At 36.8% G+C, this 23105-nt stretch overlaps 1 protein-coding gene across 1 annotated transcript in view; it reads left to right on the top strand.

The window, feature by feature from the left end:
* Window positions 1–23105, top strand: part of PROS1 (protein S) — a 67066-nt gene that overhangs the window by 33957 nt on the left and 10004 nt on the right. Inside the window, exons 5-10 of the mRNA XM_004002847.5 lie at window positions 2073–2195; window positions 2314–2445; window positions 8227–8352; window positions 12073–12194; window positions 15101–15216; window positions 17994–18183. Coding sequence (XP_004002896.2) covers window positions 2073–2195; window positions 2314–2445; window positions 8227–8352; window positions 12073–12194; window positions 15101–15216; window positions 17994–18183 — 809 coding nt within the window. The remainder of the gene's footprint in view (window positions 1–2072; window positions 2196–2313; window positions 2446–8226; window positions 8353–12072; window positions 12195–15100; window positions 15217–17993; window positions 18184–23105) is intronic.

Genomic DNA, 23105 nt, shown 5'->3' with positions numbered 1-23105 from the left:
TCTGTGTCTCTTTCCCTGTCTTGCATACAGGGTCGTCATTGCCATCTTCCTAAATTCCATATATATGTGTTAGTATACTGTATTGGTGTTTTTCTTTCTGGCTTACTTCACTCTGTATAATCGGCTCCAGTTTCATCCATCTCATCAGAACTGATTCAAATGAATTCTTTTTAACGGCTGAGTAATACTCCATTGTGTATATGTACCACAGCTTTCTTATCCATTCATCTGCTGAAGGACATCTAGGTTGCTTTCACGTCCTGGCTATTATAAACAGTGCTGCGATGAACATTGGGGTACATGTGTCTCTTTCAATTCTGGTTTCCTCGGTGTGTATGCCCAGCAGTGGGATTGCTGGGTCATAAGGTAGTTCTATTTGCAATTTTTTAAGGAATCTCCACACTGTTCTCCATAGTGACAGCCTTCGGAATGGGAGAAAATAATAGCAAATGAAGCAACTGACAAACAACTAATCTCAAAAATATACAAGCAACTTATGCAGCTCAATTCCAGAAAAATAAACGACCCAATCAAAAAATGGGCCAAAGAACTAAATAGACATTTCTCCAAAGAAGACATACGGATGGCTAACAAACACATGAAAAGATGCTCAACATCACTCATTATTAGAGAAATGCAAATCAAAACCACAATGAGGTACCACTTCACACCAGTCAGAATGGCTGCGATCCAAAAATATGCAAGCAATAAATGCTGGAGAGGGTGTGGAGAAAAGGGAACCCTCCTACACTGTTGGTGGGAATGCAAAATTAGTTAAATTTTTTAAAAAGTGTTTTTTTGCAGTTAACAGTTTGCTTTGCTAACTTAAGGAAAATGTCAAGGAAAGATGAAAGGAATTTTCAGAGTTGGCTAGGAAGGCTGGAGAAACAGGTGCGGGAATATGCAGGAGCCAGGAACCATTGCAGTGTCTAGTGAGGCGAGAGAGACCATAAATAATTCAAGAAATAAATGGGGGTATCATTTAAGATAGTGATAAAGTGCTGTGACACTTTATGAAAGAGATATCCTTGCCTTAAAAATCATGGTGTTCTGCTGCCTGGTGCCCAATGTCTGAAAACCATTTGACTAGAGTTCTGTTTATTTAAAGCAGGAGAATAAATCTGGTCCCTGTTATTCTGTGCTGTGCTCAGTCGCTCAGTCGTGTCTGACTCTTTGAGACCCCATGGTCTGTAGCCCACCAGGCTCCTCTTTCCATGGGGATTCTCCAGACAAGAATACTGGCGTGGGTTGCCATTCCTTACTCCAGGGGATCTTCCCAAGCCAAGGATCGAACCCAGGTCTCCTGCATTGCGGGTGGATTCTTTACAGTCTGAGCCATCAGGGAAGGCCCTCTGTTATTCTGTTATCCCAAGTTGGAAGTCTCAAATTTTTCTATTGGTACTGAATAATTTCATTGTTCTGCCTACCTCATGAAATTGTTTTAAGGTTCAAATAAGGTTATATATAAAAAGAATATTAAATTGCAATTATTAACTATTGTGTATATTTGCAAACATAAAAGTAGTTATGGGGCTTCCCTGGTGGCTCGGTGGTAAAGAATCCGCCTGCCAATGCTAGGGATAAAGGTTCGATCCCTGATCCAGAAGGATCCCACATGCAAGAAGCAGCTAAGCCTGTGCACCACAACTATTGAGTTTGTGCTCTAGAGCCTGGGAACTGCAACTACTGAAGCTCACAACAGAGTCTGTGTCCTGCAACTAGAGAAGCCACTGCAGTGAGAAGCCTGGGCGACACAACTAGAGAGTAGCCGTGCTCCCAGCACCTAGAAAAAGGTCCGAGCTCAGCAAGGAAGATCCAGCAGAGCCGAAAATAAACAACTAAATAAAATTATTTTTTAAAAGAGTGGATTTAAACAAAAATTAGCTTTCTTTTGCAGAAATAATTATAAAACTTTAATAGATCCACTTTTCTTCTTGAAAAAGTATTTGAAGAACTCAGTAGTATTTTTTCCCATATACCATAGACTTTGTTCATGAGATTTCTATTAAAGGACATAAGTTTCTATTGTACTGTGGTGTGTTATAAAAATTAAAGATATGTATTTCCTTTAGCCATTCCAGACCAGTGTAATCCTCTGCCATGCAATGAAGATGGCTATATGACCTGCAAAGATGGCCAAGCGACATTCACTTGCATTTGTAAATCAGGTTGGCAAGGAGAAAAGTGTGAATCTGGTATGTATAACATACCCAGCTGGTATGAGTATGTATAACATACCCAATCTGAATTGACTTCCTGAAAAGTTCTCAGAAGGCTTTATTACTTTGAAAGTATTCTGCTTTCTCCTTTCAGATATAAATGAATGCAAAGATCCTGTAAATGTAAATGGAGGTTGCAGCCAGATTTGTGAAAACACGCCTGGAAGTTACCACTGTTCCTGTAAAAATGGTTTTATTATGCTTTCAAATAAAAAGGACTGCAAAGGTAAGAGTAAAAAGGTAGAATAAAAAAAAGCACTTACTGTGTAAGAGCAAAAATTCAGAGGAATTTCCCCAGGAAATTAATAGAAAACTCTTGAGTTTTAAGTGTTTATAATAAGTATATGTTATTATCCACCTGGATGCCTGTAATTCTGTGAGATTGCCTCTAGTTTATTGTTTATTGGGTATTTTTTTATTTCAGAATATTTTGTTGTTTTCTTATTGTGTATGTATGTGTGTATTGATACATGCACTTGCACATGTTTTAATGAAGAATTTCATTATATGGTGATAAAGTGAAGTTTTAATTCAAGTCTTCACATACTACAGTATTTGCAAAATCATTGTTGATCTTATTTCTTCCAGACTCTATAGTATCCAGGTGGATAATTAAGTAAGCAGGGTGACAATATACAGCCTTAATGTACTCCTTTCCCAATTTAGAACCAGTCTGTTGTCCTATGTCTGATTCTGATTGTTGCTTCTTGACCTGCATACAGGTTTCTCAAGAGGTAACTAAGATGATCTGGTATTCCCATCTCTTTAAGAATTTTCCACAGTTTGTTGTTTTCCACATAGTCAAAGGCTTTAGCATAGTCAATGAAGCAGAAGTAGATGTTTTTCTGAAATTCCCTTGCTTTTTGTGTGATTCAGTGGATGTTGGCAACTTGATCTCTGGTTCCTCCAAATGGTGGTTTAGTCGCTCAGTTGTGTCTGACTCTCTGTGACCCCATGGATGTCAGGGAATGTTTAACAGGAGGATTCCTATGTGCTGTTTCTCATAAATCTTCTGTTCCTTATTAGTTTCTGTTATCAGAAGCCAGTGGAGGGGCAAGCCACTCCCAGGACTGAGGTCATAAGATGAAACAGGCTTGAATCTCCTTCAGTAAACATTCTCCTTAGGACAAAACTGCTTAGTCTCGACCCTCTTTCTTAAGATATGGATTGCCTCCTGACCTTGTGACCATTATTAATCCCTAGTTCCCTTGGTAACAGTTGCTGTAAGTTTGGTTTTGAAAGGTTGTTGCTGAATCACGCAAACATGCCAGGATTCTTGGCCCCCGGAGGAGAAGAATTCAATCCGGAGCCAGAGACGAGGCTTGATCGCTCAGAGCTTTGTGTAATAAAGTCTTATTAAAGTATAAAGGAGATAGAGAAAGCTTCTGACATAGGCATCAGAAGGGGGCAGAAAAAGTACCCCCCTGCTAGTCTTCAGCTGGATGTTATATAGTCACTAGCAGTCTGTTAATGAAAGAAAGGAGTGTCTTAAAAGTCAGAATGGCACCAGGCCTCTCACCCATAAGATGCATTTTGGGATAATCTTGGCACCAAATTGTTCATCCTGGGCCATAAAATGATTAACCTGAATCCTGTAGAAAGACAGATTACCATACAAATAGTTTCGTTTGCATAGATTAGGGCAACAACATCTGAGTATAACATACTGGTTTGTCATTAGGCAGGACCAACTTGAAGACAGAGTTTGGGGTAAATGCATGGTGCATTAGCATAGCTTAAGACAAACATTTCCATAAAAAAATGCATTGGTTATTTCAAGGTTTGAGAATAGTTAACTTTAGGTGAAACCAGGTGTCGTGGCAACATAGTAATTTAAGAGAAACCTCCTTTTAAATTTGTATAGAGAAGGGAAAAAAATATCACTAGTTTGTTTCCTCCTGCTGCTTAAGAGAGATAAAAATGTCTGACACTTGCAGGCTGTTTCCTCTGTTTGGAGACCCCTGGCCTTCCTGCCTGTTACCCTCTCAGTTTTCTGATCTTTATCATTGTCAAAAGAAATTTCTTGTACAACAGCCTATATATACTCACAGAAAGATCATTAAAGCACCTTTGCTCCATCAGAGCTTGGGTCCCGTGTCTTTATTTCTTTCTCTCTCTCTCTCCCTCCCTCCCTCCGGCTCTCTCTTTCACTTTCTTATCATCCACTCTGGACCACCAGGTCCCAGTCCATTAGGACCTCAACACATGGACTGTAACCCACCAGGCTCTTCTGTCTATAGGATTCTCCAGGCAAGAATACTGGAGTGGGTTGCCATTTCCTCCTCCATGGGATCTTTTGACCCGGGGGTTGAACCCGGGTCTCCTGCATTGTAGGCAGATTCTTTACCAACTGAGCTACAGGGGAAGCCCTCTGGTTCCTCTGCTCTTTCTAAATCCAGCTTGTACATCTGGAAGTTCTTGGTTCATATTCTGTTGGAGCCTAGCTTGAAGGATTTTGAGCATCACCTCGCTAGCAAGTACAATGAGTGCAGTTGTATAGATTTGAATGTTCTTTGGCATTTCCCTTTTTTGGGATGAAATGAAAACTGACCTTTTCCAATCCTATGGCCACTGCCAAGTTTCCCAAATTTGCTGGCATATTGAGTGCAGCATTTTCACAGCATCATTTTTTAGGATTTGAAATAGCTCAGCCGGAGTTTCATCACTTCCACTAGCTTTGTTTGTAGTAATGCTTCCCAAGGCCCACTTGACTTTACTGTCCTGGATGTCTGGCTCTAGGTGAGTTGATCACCCTATCATAGTTATCCTGGTAATTAAGGCCTTTCTTGTACAGTTCTTCTGTGTATTCTTGCCACCTCTTAACATATTTTGCTTTTGTTAGGACCACACTGTTTCTGTCCTTTATTGTGCCCATCTTTGCATGAAATATTCCCAAGGTATCTCTAATTCTCTTGAAGAGATCTCTAGTCTTTCCCATTCTATTGTTTTTGTCTATTTCTTTGCATTGTTCACTTAAGAAGGCTTTTTAAAAATCTCTCCTTGCTATTCTTTGGAGCTCTGCATTCAGATAGGTATATTTTTCCTTTTTTTTCCTTTTCCTTTTGCTTCTCTTCTTTGCTCAGCTACTCGTAAGGCCTCCTCAGACAACCATTTTGCCTTTTTGCCTTTCTTTTTTTTGAGAATGGTTTTGATCACTACATCTTATACAATGTTACAAACCTCCATCCATAGTACTTCAGGCACTCTGTCTATCAAATCTAATCCCTTGAATCTATTTGTCACTTCCGCTGTATAATCAAATGGGGTTTGATTTAGGCCATACCTGAATGGCCATGGGGTTTTCCCTACTTTTTTCAATTTAAGTCTGAATTTTACAATAAGAAGTTCATGGTCATTTCCTGGTCTTGTTTTTGCTGACTGTATAGCGCTTCTTCATCTTCAGCTGCAAAGAATATGACCAGTCTGATTTTCGTATTGACCTTCTGGTTATGTCCACCTGTAGAGTTGTCTCTTGGGTTGTTGGCAAAGGGTGTTTGCTATTACCAGTGAGTTCTCTTGGTAAACCTCTGTTAACTTTTGCCCTGAATTCATTTTGTACTCAAGGCCATACTTGCCTGTAACTCCAGATATCGCTTGACTTCTTACTTTTGCATTCTTGTCCACTATGATGAAAAGGACTTTTTTTTTTTTTTTTTTTTTTGCTGTTAGTTCTAAAAGGTCTTGTAGGTCTTCATAGAACTGTTCAACTTTATCTACTTCAGTATTAGTAGTTGGAGCATAGACCTGGATTACTGTGATTTCAATAGTTTGCCTTGGAAATGAAACAAGATCATTCTGTCATTTACTATGATATCATTTAAAGTGTAGTTAAGTGACTTTAAGGTGAACTGCATAAACTAACAGTTTCTTATGAGCGATTATACAATTTTAGATTATATATCTTTCTTGTTTGCCTATTTGAAGGTGTTTGAGGGTAGATATTTAGAATACCAGCATCATTAGAACACTAGTTACAGAAAATCATCATACTGAAAGGATACAATATGCATTCCATAAGCAAATAATACCCATTTGTACTTGAACATCTAAATACTTGAAAGAATTTGTGCTGCTAAAGAATTTATGATTTACATTTTAATTAAGAGCAATTTAATCCTTAGCCATTGAGTTAATACACATTAACCAAAAGTTCTCTTAGAAATGAGTGTCTCTGTTGATCAGTACATATGTGTCTGTATGGTTCATTTACATAGTGCTTTGTTCACAATACATAAGCAATAAAGTACAAAATTAGTCGAAGAATATATATACAATTGTTACAACAGGGCCTTTATTTAAAATGTGAATTTGGTTGGGATTAAGTTGCCAGTAAATTTCCAAAAATGCAAGAATAAACCTTTTCATTAGACATTAGATGTCAGTGTAGAACCATAAAATGTATATACTATAACCCACACTCATATAATTTAAAGGAATTCGTGTAATATGCCTCAAATCAAATAAATTTAGTCATGCTTTTACTTCCTGTTAAAATACATATTTTATAGCTCTGTTTTAAAAATTAAGTGTTTTTTGAACTAATTATAGATTCACATGCAGTTGTAAGAAGTAATAAAAGACATCCCATGTACCTTTACCCAATTTCCCCAGACAGGAATACTTGCAAAACTATAGTACCTCATAACATACAGAATATCGACATTGATACAAGCAAGATACAGGAAAGTTTACTTGCCACAGTAAATTGATTCATTTATTTTTTGTGCAGGTTATTTTAAATAGAGAAATGTCTGAAAATTTGGCCAATTTTTGGAAAAATTAAACTATCAGCTTTTTCGAGTAGAAAATCTAGATTTCATTGTCTTTCCTCAGAAAGTACAGATGAGAAAGTTCAGTTCAGTTCAGCTCAGTCCAGTCACTCAGTCCTGTCCGACTCTTTGCAACCCTGTGGACTGCAGCACCCCAGGCCTCCCTGTCAATCACCAACTCCCAGAGTTTACTCAAACTCATTTCCATTGAGTCAGTGATCCCATCCAACCATCTCATCCTCTGTCGTCCCCTTCTCCTCTTGCCTTCAATCTTTCCCAGCATCAGGATCTTTTCCAATGAGTCAGTTCTTTGCATCAGGTGGCCAAAGTATTGGAGTTTCAGCTTCAGCATCAGTCCTTCCAATGAATATTCAGGACTGATATCCTTTAGGATGGACTGGTTGCATCTCCTTGCTGTCCAAGAGACTCTCAAGTCTTCTCCAACACCGCAGTTCAAAAGCATCAATTTTTCGGTGCTCAGCTTTCTTTACAGATGAGAAAAGTTCACTATAATAATTATATCTCTATTGAACTATTTCTGTCACTTGGTTTTTTTCACAGGCACTTATTCAATAACTAGTTGCAATTTGAAATTTCTGAAATATTAATTTAATGTTAAAATTTATCCTGAAAAAAAAATAAAAATAAATAAAATTTATCCTGGATTAGCTGTGGCTTCATAGTTTGAGACCTTACCCAATCCCATTTTAAATTTGAGTCACTCTTGAATAATTTAAGCAGTAATAGTGGTATGCAGATTTAGCTATTGTCCATTTCCAAAGGAAAGGTGTAAGAGTGATGAGCCATCTCCTTTTTATCCTATTTTTTATATTTGTGATAATACAGAGTAAATAAGCTTTTTTTATTTTTCAGTGTAGATAGGCTTTTAAGACTATATTTCAGAAACATGTGGTTAGGAATACATGTTAAGAATATGATGAGTCTCTTCAATTTATTTTCATACTGTAACCTGGTAGATAAAAAAATAAAGCCTTTTTTTCTTTTACATGATTACAAGGAGATAGCAGACACCAGTCAAATTCCCTATGCATTTGTAGAAAGAAACTGTATTAGGTGAACTAAAATGTGATGATAGATTTAATATTTTGCTCTTTCTGGTCCATTTTGTTGTCTTATTAGATATATGAAACTAGACCCAGGAAACACAAAGCAAGGGTTCTTTGCTACTGTCTTCTGGTATGGGGAAATTGTTTTTAATATACTTGTTTCATTTGTAGATGTGGATGAGTGCGTTTTAAAGCCAAGCATTTGTGGCACAGCTGTGTGCAAGAACATCCCAGGAGACTTTGAATGTGAATGTGCTGAAGGCTACAAGTACAATCCCGTATCAAAGTCTTGTGACGGTAAAGTTCTGTTGGTATTATTGGTGGTGGAGGGGGTGAGTTGGCACCCTGATTTGAAATGAGATGCGTTGGTTCTCCTTGATATCAGTAATCAGATGTTCTCAGGTGGTAAAATCCATGCTATAATTTGATCAGTTGGGTAGTGATGGCTTCCTTCCAGATTAAAAGTATGGACCCATGCATGTTCTTTAGTGCTGTGCAATCTGATGGCCCTCTAAGCTGTATATGAATTGCAGACCTCCCATATATGATAGAAGCAAAAGAAACACATAATATTCAAAAATAAAAAGAAGCTGAAAGGAAACACACACACAGAAGAAGGAAGACAAATTTAAAACGAGGTGGTTAGAAATGTTTGGTTTTATGCCAGGCTTTTCATTGATTTTTTGTGTGTGTTTAAGTGTGTCATTTTATTGTAAAATAGTAAATGATCTAATTCCGTTATAATTAAATATATTTAAAAAGAAAATCTTATCATAACCAGATGAGAGCCAAGCTCTAAAACCGTGAGAAGCAGTGATTAGTGATGTCTGTGTCTGGATTTGGGAGAGCTCTTGAAGCTTTGGATTACTTCATTTGACTCCAGTTCTGCTGCCCAGGTAGCTTAGATGTGTCATAGGGTTATTTTTTTAAAATCATGGATATGTACAAATTATCTCACATCCTCCCCTGATTTTTTAAAAAATTTTAAAGTGAGTTTAATATCATGACTGAAAGTGAAAGTGAAAGTGAAAATTTCTCAGTCATGTCAGTCTCTTCACAACTCCATGGACTATATGGTCCATGGAATTCTCCAGGCCAGAATACTGAAGTGGGTATCCTTTCCCTTCTCCAGGGAACATTCCCAACCCAGGGATTGAATCCGGGTCTCCCCCACTGCAGGTGGATTCTTTACCAGCTGAGCCACCAAGGAAGCCCAATATCATGACTAAAACTAATCAAATTAACAGCAATAAATTCCCCCTCCTCCCTTTCCCAATCGCTGACAACCTCCAAACCCTACTTATCTCTCTGTGAATTTGCTTAAATTGATAATAATCTTAGAATAGATTTTTTTCAACTATTTATACTCCTTTTGAGATTTTGATGTCTTATATCCTCACGTACTCAATAAACAATATCTCCCCCCACACACTATTTCTACTCTCCCACCCCTCCAAATAGAAATTACCATGATCAGCCCTAAGCATTTGCAGATTTATTATTAGCCAACTTCATCACATTGTATTGTATTGTAGTTATATTCATTGTATATGTTGAATAACTACAGTGAATTTGTTGTTGTTCATTCGCTAAATCATTTCTGACTCTTTGCCACCCCATGGACGGTAGCACACCAGTCTCCTCTGTCCTCCACTATCCCCTGGAGTTTGCTCAAATCATGTCTGATTCAGTAGGGATGCTATCTAACCATCTCATACTCTCTGCCCGCTTCTTCTTTTGCCTTCAGTCTTTCCCAGCATCAGGGTGTTTTCCAATGAGTCGGCTCTACACATCAATGAATATTGTAGTTATATTCAATGAATGACAGCATTTTTTTAAAAAAGATTTAAATATGATATCAATTCCGTTCAGTCATTCAGTCATGCAAACTGTTTGTGACCCCATGGACCGCAGCACACCATGCTTCCCTGTCCATCATCAACTCCCGCAGTCTACTCAGACTCATGTCCATCGAGTCAGTGATGCCATCCAACCATCTCATCTTGTCCTCCCCTTCTCCTCCTTCCCTCAATCTTTCCCAGCATCAGGGTCTTTTCCAATGAGTCAGCTCTTCGCGTCAGGTGGCCAAAGTACTGGAGTTTCAGCTTTAGCATCATTCCTTCCAAAGAAATCCCAGAGCTGATCTTCTTCAGAATGGACTGGTTGGATCTCCTTGCAGTCCAAGGGACTCTCAAGAGTCTTCTCCAACACTACAGTTCAAAAGCATCAATTCTTCAGCACTCAGCTTTCTTTATAGTCCAACTCTCACATCCATACGTGATTACTGGAAAAACCATCGCCTTGACTAGACAGACCTTTGTTGACAAAGTAAGGTCTCTGCTTTTTAATATGCTGTCTAGGTTGGTCAGAGCTTTCCTGCCAAGGAGTAAGTGTCTTTTAATTTCATGGCTGCAGCCACTGTCTGCAGTGATTTTGGAGCTCCCCAAAATAAAGTCTGCCACTGTTTCCACGTTTCCCCATCTATTTCCCATGAAGTGATGGGACCAGATGCCATGATCTTTCTTTTCTGAATGTTGAGCTTTAACCCAACTTTTTCACTCTCCTCTTTCACTTTCATCAAGAGGCTCTTTAGTTCTTACCTTTCTGCCATAAGGGTGGTGTCATCTACATATCTGAGGTTACTGATATTTCTCCCGGCAATCTTGATTCCAGCTTGTGCTTCTTCCAGTCCAGCGTTTCTCATGATGTACTCTGCATATAAGTTAAATAAGCAGGGTGACAATATACAGCCTTAACTTACTCCTTTTCCTATTTGGAACCAGTCTATTGTTCCCTGTCCAGTTCTAACTGTTGCTTCCTGACCTGCATACAGATTTCTCAAGAGACAGGTCAGATGGTCTGGTATTACCCTCTCTTTCAGAATTTTCCACAGTTTATTGTGATCCACACAGTCAAAGGCTTTGGCATAGTCAATAAAGCAGAAATAGATGTGACATACATATATACAATATTTTATTACTTTAGTTATGCTATTCAATTTCAGTAGTATTGAGGGCTCACTAATTTTGGGGTTCTATTTTAAGTGGAAACTATGCTATAGCAGTGTTTGAGTTTGGGAATTTTCAAATATCACAGGGTATATTCATCTAAAAGGTCAAGGATCTTATATATTTCTAAAGTGTATCTAAGCTGAAGCATCTTATTAAAACTTTTCAAGAATGATTTTCTTAAAGTATGGATTGGGACAGGGACCATAGAGGGAGGTAATAGCACAGTGAGTTTTTTTTTTTTAATGTCTTTAATAAGTTAAGAAATAAATATATGTCCTTAAATTTATTGCCACCATTAATCGTTGCATTATGGAAAGTGATATTTTCTTGATATAGTCATTTAATCTCCAACTACATTGTTGTTTAGTTGCCAAGTTGTGTCCAACTCTTTTGTGACTCCATGGACTATAGCCAACCAGGGTCCTCTGTCCATGGGATTTCCCAGACAAGAATACTGGAGTAAGTTGCCATTTCCTTCTCCAGGGGATCCTCCAGACCCAGGAACTGAACCCACATCTCTGGCTTGGCAGGTGGATTATCTCTGTGAATCACATTAACCTTCAGTTAAAAGGGATGTTTTCTTCCCTTCCCTGTCTTCCTGTCCTCCCCTCCACTCCTTCTTTTCCCCCTCCTTTTCTTTTCTTCAAAGCAAAGAGTTAAGAAGAAAGTGTCAATGGAATTCATATGATCAGATTTGACAGTTACATTGAGACTCTGTTTTTTTCTTCAAAATCGTAAAATTAGCACAGTTGTTATATCTTTACTAATTATTAATTACTGAAAGTTAGTCATTAAATTTGTTAATTCAGGTATATAAACAAATTGAAACTACATTTGTGACTCATTTAAATTTCTGTGGCAAGTGCATAAAGGTGATTTGATATCAAAGAATTTCTTTCACTAAGGATTTATTATCACTGAATATCTTATACTAGAATCAGAATAGTCCTTCTTCTGTTGGGTTGAACATTTAGGAGATATTAAAATTTATTTTCTTTTCCCCCAGATGTGGATGAATGCTCTGAGAACTTGTGTGCTCAACTTTGTGTCAATTACCCTGGAGGTTACTCTTGTTACTGTGACGGAAAGAAGGGATTCAAACTTGCCCAAGATCAGAAGAGTTGTGAGGTAACACTTTGTAATACTAACCTTGCCATCTCTTTTTACAAATGAGATCCAGTTACTTATTTCCATATAGTTGAGGCAAATAAGAATACAGATTTCTACTATAATTGCTATAGTTCAAAACAAGCTATGAGTCACAATCTATTTACTAATTTTGACCACGTAATTTGGTAAACATTGGGAGGAACTTCCCAGGTGGTGCTTGTGGTTAAGAAGCTGCCTGCAAATACAGGAGACATAAGAGACGCAGGCTCATTTCCTTGGTCAGGAAGATCCCCTGGAGGAGGGCATGGCAATCCACTCCAGTATTCTTGCCTGGAGAATCCCAGGGACAGCAGACACTGATGGGCTGCAGTCCACAGTGGGTGACAGAGAGTTGGGCACAACTGAAGCGACATAGCTTGCATGTGGATAATTAGCGACTAGATTAAGAAAAAGCTGCAGGGCCACAGTTCAGAGAGTGCTCATCTGTATAGCCCGTACTTTTATAAAATGCGATGTGTATGCTTACTTAAAAAACTGTAAAAAGCTAAGCTTTATACTTCTCTTTGTGAGAAAAAATCTTTCATAGAAATTTCAGTGAAAACATTTTTCAATGTCTACTTTTGTTTATCACATTCTGACAAGTTTGATCATGGTTTAGCCACGTTAGTACTTGCAAAAGTGTGCATAAAATCTCAGGTGCAAACAATTTTGTCAGAGTAGGGTTCAGTTGAGGTTTAAGTATATTGAAATTCAGAGGGGTCAGTTTTGTTATTATCTCTCCAACTTGCTTCTAGGTTACTCAAATTCAATTCATAATTGATCCAGAAATTGAATGTTGGGGGTAGGTTCTAATATTTCTTCCACCGAAGAAATCTGAAGCTCTTTCCCCTCACCCCCAAGTAAGGATCACGTTAGTGATCTTTAATCCAATTCATGAATCTGTTCTAATTTTTAAAAGTGGAAGTGAATTGTCATGCTTATGAGGCAGACATGAAAAAAAAAGAAATACCCTTAACTGATTATTTAATAGTCATTGATTTACACATATACTCTCTATCTGCTATCCAGAGAAGCTGTATATGTTTAAAAAATGTCAACATTTCCTATTATGCTACCTATTTGGTAAAGGAAGGTAAGGAAAGCTAGTTGGTATATGTAGTAACTTTGGTAGTGCTTCATTGAAATGTATTGTGTGCATGTTTATTTTGTAAATTGATATCCTATTATTTCAGTATTTCTTGTAGTTACACATTGCCATCTTCCTTGGAATAGATTTACTAAAGTTCTAAGAGGAAATGAGATATTATTTCAGGACCTAGATTTAATACAGTGCCTTTTGCACAGTTTTCCCCAGAATATCCCTAGATGTATGCCCAAGAACTTCTCCTTTAAAAAACTTTCCATTTAGATGTTTGTTTTTACTCTTAAAAGAAAAAAAGAAAAAAGAAAAACCTTGATAATAGTTCATGCGTGTGTGCTAAGTCACTTCAGTAATGCCTGGATCTTTGTGACCCAGTGGGTTGTAGCCTGCCAGGCACCTCTGTCCATGGGATTCTCCAGGCAAGAATGCTGGAGTGGGTTGCCATGCCCTTCTCCAGGGGATCTTCCCAACCCAGGGATCAGACCTTCGTCCTTTATGTCTCCTGCACTGACAGATGGTTCTTTACCACTAGAGCCACCTAGGAAGCCCTGGTAGTAAATCACCTGACTCTAAATCTTTTTTATTTTTTGGTAAATTCCTTTGAGATTATGATGATATCTTACTTTATACTTATCCTGTTCAGGTTTTTCAGCATTTCCTTTGATATCTAGAGAGCACATATTTGCTCAGAAAAATTTTGGCTTAATAAGGCTTTAAAACAAATGGAGGGTGAGTGGGAGGGAAGCTCAAGAGGGAGGAGATTTGTGTATACATATAGCTTATTCTGCTTTAAAGAATCTGCCTGTAATGCAGGAGACTTGAGTTCACTCCTTGGGTGGGGAAGATCCCCTGGAGAAGGGCATGGTGACCCACTCCAGGATTCTTCCCTGGAGAATCCCATGGACAGAGGAGCCTGGTGAGCTACAGTCCATGGGGTCTCAAAGAGTCAAACGCAACTGAGAGACTAACAGCATCATAGCTTATTCACTCTATTTTACAGCAGAAACTAGCACAACATTGTAAAGCAATTATACTCCAAAGAAAAACAAATAAGCTAGGTACGGAGGAAAGAATAAATAAAACTGGCTCAGCGGTAAGGAACCCACCTGCCATGCAGGAGCCCGCAGGAGACAAAGGTTTGATCCCTGGGTCAGGAAGATCTCCTGGAGAAGGGCATGGCAACACACTCCAGCATTCTTGCCTGGAGAATCCCATGGACAGAGGAGCCTGGCGGGCTACAGTCCATAGGATCATAAAGAGTCAGACATGACTGAAGTGACTTAGCATGCATTCTTGGAGATTACACTGATGGACTATACAAGGAAGTAAAAGATATTGCTTTGTTATTACCATTGGTGTTCTGCATTTATTTTATTGTATCAGAGAGGATATGTTTGACAAGAACACTGTTGCTGCTGCTGCTGCTGCTAAGTCGCTTCAGTCGTGTCTGACTGTGTGCGACCCCATAGACGACAGCCCACCAGGCTCCCCTGTCCCTGGGATTCTCCAGGCAAGAACACTGGAGTGGGTTGCCATTTCCTTCTCCAATGCATAAAAGTGAAAAGTGAAAGTGAAGTCGCTCAGTCATGTCCGACTCCAACGACCTCATGGACTGCAGCCTACCAGGTTCCCCCTTCCATGGGATTTTCCAGGCAAGAGTACTGGAGTGGGATGCCAGTGCCTTCTCTGGACAAGAACGCTAGGAACCAGGAAAGCATGATATACTGACACGTACACTAAGCAGTAACCAATGCTTTTTCTTATTTTGTTGCCTTTTCTCCAGGCTGTTCCAGTGTGCCTCCCTTTGAACCTTGAAAAAAATTATGAATTGCTTTACTTGGCAGAGCAGTTTGTAGGGGTCGTTTTGTATTTAAAATTTCGTTTGCCAGAAACCACCAGGTGAGGTACCAATGTCAGTGATAATTATAGAAATAAGCAGGTCAGGACAGAAAGGAGTCACTGAAAGGTTTAAAATCCATGAAATTTTATTAACAATCATATAATTTAGGTGTATTATCAATCAGATGATATTGGGTACCCTAAATTTCTTGTTTTCCTTCACACATATTTTTCACGCTTGAATCATCTGGGGTTGATCTAGGCTGACCTTCCCTAGTGATCATTTTACCTTAAGCCAGAGTTCTTCCTATTCTGATGAATACATATTTTTAAGAAGCTGGAAAAGAGGATTTTATGTATTTGTGAAAGTTTCATTCTTTTTTTATGCTTTCTAAGTAATGGGAATAATTCAAGAAACTGCTTTTAGAATATAGTTATATTCATAATTATTAAGGAAACTATGATAAGATTGCTGAAGTATTTTAAAGAAACGTGTCACATGATTTTAGTTGACTGAGTACTTTATCTCCTCTTCCTGTAGTTAGGTTGACTTTGGAGAGGGAGTGATTGCTTCTGTTTTTGAGTCATGATGCTACTTTATCAAATTTTCTCAAAGCCATACATTGTTGGAACTAGGGGAAAAAAAATTGGAATTTTGTGGGAATAATGGAAAGGAAACATTTGAGACTGATTATAGAATCCAAATTTTAAAATGTTTTAATTGGATAAGCATGTATATTTAGAATTTAATCCATTAGATATATGAGTGAATACTCGTTAAATAATTCAACTCAATTCATAGAAATTTTATTATTAAGGAACACTGAAATTTATTCACTGATATAATTGTGCCCTTTCAGCACTCTGATTTCCCCTTTAAAATGTGGTTTTCCCCTTTAACATCTCAGAGCAAAGACTATCTTCTAGTGATATAGATTGGAGACAGCCTTTCCTTGCTATGAGAATAATTATGAGACAGAAGAATTAAGTATCTCAGACACTTTCAGAGGTATTCATTTCTCACCATTCACAAAAGCTTGGGCTCTAACATCAGATAAAATTGGTCAAACAATTGTTTTCTTTCAGTATTTATTATTTAGTTTAAACTTTTTATTGAGGTATTATATGTATATGTATATATACACACATACACACAGAGAGAAATATACATGTAATATACATATATCTTACATACACAGCTTGATGAAGTTTTGTAAGCTGCTACCTGTGTAAGAAACACAAAGAACAGCTAATGCTTTTTGTTTCTTTTTTCGCAAATTTCTTCAACTCTGTTTCCCAAGATCAAATACTTGTGCTGCCCCAAAGTTAACAAGTTCACTTTTTTCACTCTACAATACTTCTGAAAGAGAATGAATTGTTCCCCAACGTAGTGAATCAGTATGCTGTTGTATTCCAGACAGAAAATATGCAGAACACAACTCTTTGAATTACTGGTTTAGCATGTTTTTACAAAGAGAAGGAAATTATCTCCATAATAGGATCAACTTGTAGAAAATCTTGACCATACACAGATTCAGGTTTTGGCAACATAATATATGCTTCACATCAGCAAAATGCGATGAATATGAAAGAGAATAGAAGTCCCTACTCAGAGCAAAATGCTTCTTTTAAAATATAATCTGAGTTCCTTAAATTCCTAGTAAATTGTGATCTACCCAACAAGCTTTACTCCACGTTTGCTTCTTTATACTATTTCCTTGGAATTCTCAAGGCTAGAAAGTTTATTCTATGACTTTTTCTTTGTTCTATTTTAGGTAGGTTTGTGCCTATTACAAATGATGCCTCTATTACTATTACTATTGTACATAGAAAAGGAAAGAGTCTGGGATTCTTTCTTGCCATATTTAATAATTATCTGAAATCTTAATTTTTTATTTAAATTACCTTTATTTTAACTTAACTCATGACTAGTAGTTATACAATTATTTTTCCTGTTTCCTGTTTACCTTTTTTCAATCATTTTGCTTTACTGGTCCCTTGGAAACTTTAATGCTGATTTTCATTAAAGTATCATAAGGCCATGAATTGATATATGTTATTTTTCAGTCCAGCATTCTTAAGATTTTTATCCTTCCCTGTAGTAGCTACATATATGTTCAATGTCTTAATAGCAACAGGCATTGTCAGAGCTCAGATTGCCCCAAAACGTGGGTATATCTTTTAAACTCTCCTTCTATGTACTCCGGTATAGTGATTTGTGCAATTAGAGATTTGGAGAGCTTTTAAAATTAAACTAACAGATACATTTAAAAGTTTTTGATTTTACTTTCCTTTACCACACATGAAGACTTAATTATGTTAGAAATCATTCAGATACTATCTTGTATATCTCTGTGAGTGATTCCTTCCTGACATATATGAAATCATAGGGAAAATTTGCTCTTTGATGGATGAACCAATCGTGGATTAAACATCTTTTATTAATCATATATGGATACAGAAGAAAAAAAAGAATCTTCATGTTAGATTATATAGTGTATAAAAGGCTCTGAGACAATATGCCCAATATTTGTACATGTGTATTCCAGCATTTAAAAGAGCTTTCAAAACAAATGCCAAAAGATGAAAAATTTATCAAAGCATATGCTCATTTGGAAAAAATGTTCCACAAATAAGCAAGAAAGTAAAACAGCTTGATTTAAGTACACATGGAGCCAGAGATAATACAAGAAGAGCTTAATCCTGCCCTTTTTTATCTTTTCTAGTGAAAGAGTTGTCTCTTTCAACATACTACTATTTGCCAGTTCGAGAGTAAAAGAAAAACATGATCTTCATTATTTCTCACTATTCAGGCTCTCTCTTTGTCCATTGTTCAGATTTTCAGCTGAATTTGATTTCCGGACATATGATTCAGAAGGTGTTATCCTGTATGCAGAATCTTCTGATCACTCATCTTGGTTCCTGATTGCGCTTCGTGAGGGAAAGATTGAAATTCAGTTTAAGAATGAAAAGACTGTCAAAATGACGACTGGAGGCAAAGTTATTAATGATGGTTTATGGAATATGGTATGTTTTGCAGAACTCATAAAGAATCATTCCACTCTGATGCAGTTTGTATAAAATCATTAATCATTACTTTAATAGTGATACCAAACCAAAATAAGTTTGGGTTTATCTGATGTTGTGTGAAGTGTATTCTACACACTGTAAATACCTGAAACGGTCTGAGAAATTATTTTCTCTCAACACTGTGGATTTCCCATAACTGAAGTTGTTTTCAGTTACTAGCTTTTTTAAAAACAAGTATTTTGTCTTTAACTTTTTACCTTTTTTAGTGGCTGTCACTGGTGAACTGTGATATTGCACCTATAAGTTCAAGGGTTATGCAAAGGTAACACTGATCTGGGACAACTACAATGGATAGCCATCAATATTTTTAATGCAAAAGAGAAATACACGTAGTAACAAAATTAAAATTTTAATTTAATTTTAAATATTATCATATAGATTAATAGATTTATACAAATAGGATGGCTGGAACAAATCAGAATGCTTAGAAACTAGCATTTTTAGTTAATCCCTAAAAGTGAGTCTTTATTTGAATAATCAAGAATAGAACTTTAATCTACTGTATTCAAATGGAACTTATCTTACAGAAGGGATTATTGTGAGTCTACAGAGGGCAGAATGTCAATTAAATCAATGCTACTTTCAGCAGAGAAGAGCTGAGAAGATCAGCTTCACCTTGGAATGTGGTACCCCAAAGAGACACTTTCTAAGTCTATGGGAACTGACAAGAAAGGTCCATGTTAAGCAGCCATGTAAAGTCTTCACTAAATTATTTCATTGTATTTATCCACTCTTGCAATCATATATTCAATAAGGATTTAGTAAACGTGTTTAAAATGCTATATTCCTGAGTCCAAGGGGCTGAAACCACAGTAAGAGATTGTCCATGTTCTTTGAGGTTAGACTCTCAGAGTTCAATAGTGGGTGAGGCCTTGTGAACCAATATGGTGTAATGTGAAATACGTTACAGGAAAGTGTCATAAAGAATAGTTGGGTGCAGATGTGGTTCGCCAAAAAGGGGGCTATCTGTTGATTGGCAGCCATGGATTTTGGGCTCCTAACTTTGAAAGAATTGTGGCTTCACAGGATCAAATGCAACTGTCAGAGAAGTTGTTAAAATTCTTTGACTTATGTTGTATATTAGTATAGTTTTTTTTACCACATCTTACCCACTACGTCTGTATCTATAATATTTGATGCATACAGCTATTCCTCCAGTATACTGAAGAATACACTTTAATGCCAGATGTCCCTAAATCACCTATCTAAAACCACTAAAATCACTTTTGCAGTAAAAGAGAGTAAACAGAATTCTTTTTTCAATGAGTTTATACAAATTGGAAATATCAGCTGTTTGAAGGTGAATTTAAATACATTTCTAGGTAGGATATAATGTATATAAAGAAGGTAAATATTTATCTGTGAAGTGATCATGAGTTGCAAGTAGTGTTTATTAAAGAATTGTTCATGGGCTATATCTTGTTAAAGATAGAATTTGGGTTGAATGGAAGGCAGCTGTTCAGTTTCTCCTATATTTATGATTCTTGTTAAAAAGAAACTATGATTCAATGATAATGCCCATGTTTTAGCTAAAGCATTCAAATTAAAATCTCCCTCTATAAACTGAATACAAGCTTATAGAAAAAATAAAATTTAAGAACAGTAACAAGTCAGAGAGAAACTTTGGTAATAAATTTGCTGCTGTTGTTTTTTCTTTAAATTGCAATTCAGTATTTTAACAATTTTTGCATTTTCCACCCCACTGATAAATAGGATTTCTTTTTTCACTCCATACCTTTTAAATTTAAAAGATAGTATGGTAGCATGGTAGTCCTACTAACTTATAATCCTGATGATTTATTAATGAATTATACTGTTTCAAACAAATTTATGCAACACAGAAATTATTTGAAATAAATAAATATTTTAAATAAGTATTTAAATTTTAATTAATGACAAAGTGATTAAGTTAAACTAACATATAAACTGGACTATTCACTTTATTGCAGTTGTTTTACTAATTTTAAATTATTTTTAAAAAAGTATGTTAAAAATAAGAAATTAAAATGTATAATTAGAATTGTTTTAAAATTCAGGTAAATAAAATTGAATGTATAATGATTGTCATTAGAATGGCTATAACTGTAGGAATATTTATTCTTATAAGTGATTATTATATTTCATAGCTGGGTATAATCCTAATATTGGTGGAAAATGTATAATTTGTATAATTTCATTTATCCAACAAAATATTTTATGAGCACTTTGTGTGCTATTCCTTCTTCTAGGTGGTGGGGATGCAATAGTGAATAAAACAAAAGTCCTTGCTCTTATGGAGCTTGCATTTTGGTGGTGAGATGAAAACCACAACTGTGTCAACAAATAGCTATGTCAGGTAGTGATTAATGCAATGAGGAAAAAGAAAAGCAAGGCCAGGCAGTAGAGAAGGATGATGGTGAGTGTGCATATGGAATCAGAAAAGTCATCTCTGATGGGATTGCATTCAATCAGAGACGCGAGGGCACATGACAAGCAGACATTTTGGAAAGAAGATAATTCCGTGTCACATGAACAGCAAATACAGTCTTAGGCTAGAGGATGTGTTCGTTTTTATTTGAGCAGCAACATGAAAGTGCGTGTAGATGCAGTGGAGTGAAAAAGGGAGAGAGTAGTAAAAACTGAGGTCAGAAATGTGGTCTGGAATAAGACCTTGAATTTTGTGTTAAGTGGAAAGACCTTTGGTGATTTTGAGAAGTGATATGATCTAATTTGCATCTTAAAATATGATCCTGGTTAGGACCTAATGACTTTGTGGAAACTGTAGAGAGTAAAGATAGTGGCTCAGTGGTAAACAATCTGCCTGCCAATGCAGAAGACACGGGTTCAGTCCCTCAGTTCAGTTCAGTCACTCAGTCGTGTCCAACTCTTTGCGACACCATGGACTGTAGCGCATCATGCTTCCCTGTCCATCACCAACTCCTGGAGTTTGCTCAAATTCATGTGCATTGAGCCAGGGATACCATCCAACACCCTTCTCCTCCTGCCTTCAATCTTTCCCAGCATCAGGGTCTTTTCCAAGGAGTCAGTTCTTTGCATCAGGTGGCCAAAGTATTGGAGCTTCAGCTTCAGCATCAGTCCTTTCAGTGAATATTTAGGACTGATTTCCTTTAGAATGGACTGGTTGGATTTCCTCACAGTCCAAGGGACTCTCAAGAGTATTCTCCAACACCACAATTCAAAAGCATCAATTCTACGGCACTCCACTTTCTTTATAGTCCAACTCTCATATCCATACTTGACTACAGGAAAAACCATAGCTTTGACTTGACGGACCTTTGTTGGCAAAGTAAGGTCTCTGATTTATAATATGCCGTCTAGGTTGGTCATAGCTTTTCTTCCAAAGAGCAAGTGTCTTTTAATTTCATGGCTGCAGTCACTGTCTGCAGTGATTTTGAAGCCCCCAAAAGTAAAGTTGGCACTGTTTCCACTGTTTCCCCATCTGAAGTGACGGGACCGGATGCCATGATCTTAGTTTTCTGAATGTTAAGTTCTAAGCCCACTTTTCCACTCTCCTCTTTAATCTTCATTAAGAGGCTCTTTAGTTCTTCTTTGCTTTCTCCCATAAGGGTGGTATCAGCTGTATATTTGAGGTTATTGATATATGAGGTTCAGTCCCTGGTCTGGGAAGATCCCACTTGCCTCGAAACAACTATGCCCATGGGCCACAACTATGGGCTTTCCTGGTGGCTCAGACAGTAAAGAATCTGCCTGCAGTGTGGGAGACCCAGCTTCAATACCTGGGTCAGGAAGATCCCCTGGAGAAGTGAATGACTACCCAGTCAAGTATTCTTGCCTGGAGAATTCCATGAATAAAGGAGCCTGGCAGGCTGTAGTCTGTGGGGTTGCAAAGAGTCAGCCGAGACTGGGTGACTAACACTTTCACTTTCACAAGGGTAAAACAGGATATGGGATTAGGAGACTTGCAATAACACAGTGAAAAGATGACAGCTTTGACTGCAGTGTTGATTGTAGGAGTGCTGAGAAGTGGTCAGATTCAGGGTATATTTTTAAGATCCAGCCTTTAATTTAAGATAGACTAAAACCTTTTGGAAATTCAGCATAAAGAGGGCCATAAAGACACCAAGATGAGTTATTGTCAATCTGCGGTTTTAAACTCTATCACATCCAATATACTGCTCTAAATATTATATTAAAAAGAATATAATTTATTAAAAATATGTTTCAATATGTAAATACTTAAATTCAAGTATAATATATGTCAAAGCTTGCTCCTATACATAGAATAACATAAAAGCTACAAATGAAGGCTTGTGCTGGGGTGTTATTTTACTGTAGAGCATAATTTTTCCCTTCCTGTGGTAGTGCTTTGATATGCCTATTGTCTGGTTACCCTGATTGATAAGTAAATGCAGAGTTTGCATTTTGAGTCCTACAGTTTTACATGAGGAAATTGCAGCAATGGTTCTTCAAATTGCCTTTATAAGAAAAAAAATTTTATTGTTTACCACTGCTTCCAATTTTTTTAGAAACCCAAACTACTTTCAAAATTGGAAAAACCCAATTTAATTTAATGTATTATGCTTTCTTATGACCTCAACTACTTTTGAATTTTGAAACAAAATATAATTTAATAAACATAATACTGAATGTACTAGCTTCTCTTATTTATATTAAAATTTATTTACATTATTGATTTCATATTTATACTATCAGACAAATGCAAAATAAGGGCACTTAAAAGTTTCCTAAGATTCTGTAGAGTGACTCTCTTTTTTTTAAACTGTTAATTTTATGGCACACTGGGATTGAAAGATATATATTATAAATGAATGTTTAAATGTGATAGAAAAATACTGATTTTTAAACTTTAAAATATGGTATTGATTTAGTTTTGATCA

The sequence above is a fragment of the Ovis aries genome, chromosome 1, assembly GCF_016772045.2.
Source record: "Ovis aries strain OAR_USU_Benz2616 breed Rambouillet chromosome 1, ARS-UI_Ramb_v3.0, whole genome shotgun sequence".
Lineage (NCBI taxonomy): Eukaryota > Metazoa > Chordata > Mammalia > Artiodactyla > Bovidae > Ovis > Ovis aries.
The sequence above is the reverse complement of the archived record's forward strand: the minus strand, read 5'-3'. Positions and strand labels throughout refer to the sequence as shown.